General features: G+C 44.4%; 1 protein-coding gene across 1 annotated transcript in view; it reads right to left on the reverse strand.

Annotated features, from left to right (window-relative positions):
- The window catches only part of LOC143292021 (uncharacterized), a 9,420-nt gene that overhangs the window by 481 nt on the left and 6,439 nt on the right, over positions 1 to 2,500 (reverse strand). The window contains exons 3-4 of the mRNA XM_076602187.1: positions 1,929 to 2,033; positions 1 to 603 (exon numbers count right to left, since the gene is read on the reverse strand). The exon at positions 1 to 603 is cut by the window's left edge and continues 481 nt beyond it. Coding sequence (XP_076458302.1) covers positions 1 to 603; positions 1,929 to 2,033 — 708 coding nt within the window. The remainder of the gene's footprint in view (positions 604 to 1,928; positions 2,034 to 2,500) is intronic.

A 2,500-nucleotide genomic window follows, 5' to 3' on the forward strand; every position in this document is an offset into this window, starting at 1 on the left:
ACTGCTTCTTCTTTGCTGTTTTTCGAGTTATCGTTTGGTTTGCCTGTATCCGGTTTGGCGGGTGTCCCGGCTTCCTTCGGTTTTTTGGCTGCATCTCCGTCAGGCTTTTCCGTGCCTTGGTCGGGTTTCGAGGAATCTGTCTCGGATTTCTTGACGTCTTCTTTGGGTCTTTTGTTTTCATCCGCTTTCTCGGGTTCGTTCGGACCGTCAGTTTGAGGGTTTGGGGAATCTTCGCCAGGTGGTTTCGCGGCGCTTTCTGTGTCTTGTTGGACGGATTCTTCAGCCTGTTTGTTTGTTTCTTCTTTGGAGTGGTCAGCGTCTTTCTGGGTTTTCTCTTGTTCCTGGTTGGAGTGTTCATTGGATTGCTCTGAGTCTTGGGCAGGGGGGTCAGAGTCTTGGGGCCGATCCGTCTCTCCTTCTTCTCCTTCAGTGGGTTCCGGGTCAACCTTCTTCTTTTTCTTCCTCTTCCTGGGACAGATCCAGCCGAGCTCCGACCGCTTGTTGCGGCAGAGGAAGTTCTCCATGGACTTGTGTTTGACGAACTGCTTGTAGATGCGGTACTCGCCTATCTCCTCTACGTATTCCTGGCACATCTGCTGAAGCCTGAAAGCATACAGAGGGGGTGTTGGGGGTGGTGCTGAAGACAAACGTTGTGATGTGTGTATCCATCATTGAAGTCAGATGATCAGTCGTTCGGTTTGACTGTCGGTCGGTCAGCCAGGTAAACAGTCTGTCTGTCTGTCTGTGTCATTTCTGTTTTATTTGTCTGTGTTGTTCATCTCCATGATTGTCTTCGTCATACACACGAGCATGCACCATTCGCAGACACAGACACATAGCCAGACAGACACACACAGATGCTCATAGACAGACAGACAGACAGACAGACAGACGACACACACACACACACACACACAACTGTATTTAGAGGGTTTTTTTTGTTTGTCTGTTTGTTTTGTTTTTCTTTCAAATTTCACCCACATTTTTACCCTCATTTGCCCAGTTTCCCCAAACCCTCCATTCATCCACATCTCCCACCCCTTCTAACAGATAATACTCAGATGTATTCATAAATACTTTTACAAAATGTCTTCAATCACCGATATGTGTGACGGGACATTAAACAAAAATTCCTTCCTTCCTACACACACACACACACACACACACACACACACACACACACACACACACACACACACACACAGAGAGAGAGAGAGAGAGAGAGAGAGAGAGAGAGAGAGAGAGAGAGAGAGAGAGAGAGAGAGGATTCGCAGACACAGATAACGAGCTCGAGAATGACATAACAGATTAAACAAATCAAACGAAAAACGCGTAGGACAAAATCTATGCCAACAACAACCTTCGCTGTCCGCTGTACGTAGGAGTAAAGTCACTCATAATTTCGACTGATTAAATGATGATAACTCCTTTAATTCAGATTTCACTTCCACCTAACTTTAAGACTTTGTCAAATAAAGGATTCTGTCAAATTATCTTAACTCCATTTATTTCGATTTCACATCCACCAATATCCATGACGTATTCCTTTAAATTCAGCGTCCTCCAAATTTTATGACTTCGGCCGAAATGACCATAATCTCGAAAATTTTGAACTTCCACCGAACTTTAGGACTTTGTCAATGAAGGATTCGGTCACATACTCTCTCTAAAATTGTGGTATTTCAATTAAAAAAAAAGAGATAAGATAAATAAACGAATAAATGAATAATACACAAATAAACAAATAGATAAATAAATAGATAAATGAACGAACAGGTAAATGGATGAATGAATATAATTATACATTAATTTATTGAATTAATAAATAAACAAACATATAAAGAGATGGGTAGGCAGGCAGGCAGGTAGGTAGGTAGGTAGGTAGGCAACTAACTAAACAATAGGGTGGTCCTCCAAAAGGTCCTGACCTGTAGGGCCACTTGCCCCCGCCATGGGACACCCCCGGCACTTCCTTGGTCTCCAGGCCGGGGCCCGACAGACGTCTCTTGCCCAGGATCTCCTTCAGCCCGTACCTGGGGAGACAGCGGGGAAGTCACTCTGTCAGCCAGTCACTCAGTTAGTTAGTTAGTTAGTTAGAGTACTGTTAGTCAGCTTACTGCATGGGACATCTGACCAGTGTAGTCAGTCAGTCAGTCAGCCAGTCAGTCAGTTAGGTAGTTATAGTGCTGTCAGTCAGCTTAAGTGTAATCAGTCAGTCAGTCAGTCAGTCAGTCAGTCAGTCAGTGAGGTAGTTATAGTGCTGTCAGTCAGCTTAAGTGTAATCAGTCAGTCAGTCAGTCAGTCAGCCAGTCAGTGAGGTAGTTATAGTGCTGTCAGTCAGCTTAAGTGTAATCAGTCAGTCAGTCAGTCAGCCAGTCAGTCAGTGAGGTAGTTATAGTGCTGTCAGTCAGCTTAAGTGTAATCAGTCAGTCAGTCAGTCAGTCAGTCAGTCAGTGAGGTAGTTATAGTGCTGTCAGTCAGCTTAAGTGTAATCAGTCAG

Source organism: Babylonia areolata, chromosome 18 (assembly GCF_041734735.1).
Source record: "Babylonia areolata isolate BAREFJ2019XMU chromosome 18, ASM4173473v1, whole genome shotgun sequence".
Classification (NCBI taxonomy): Eukaryota; Metazoa; Mollusca; class Gastropoda; order Neogastropoda; family Buccinidae; genus Babylonia; species Babylonia areolata.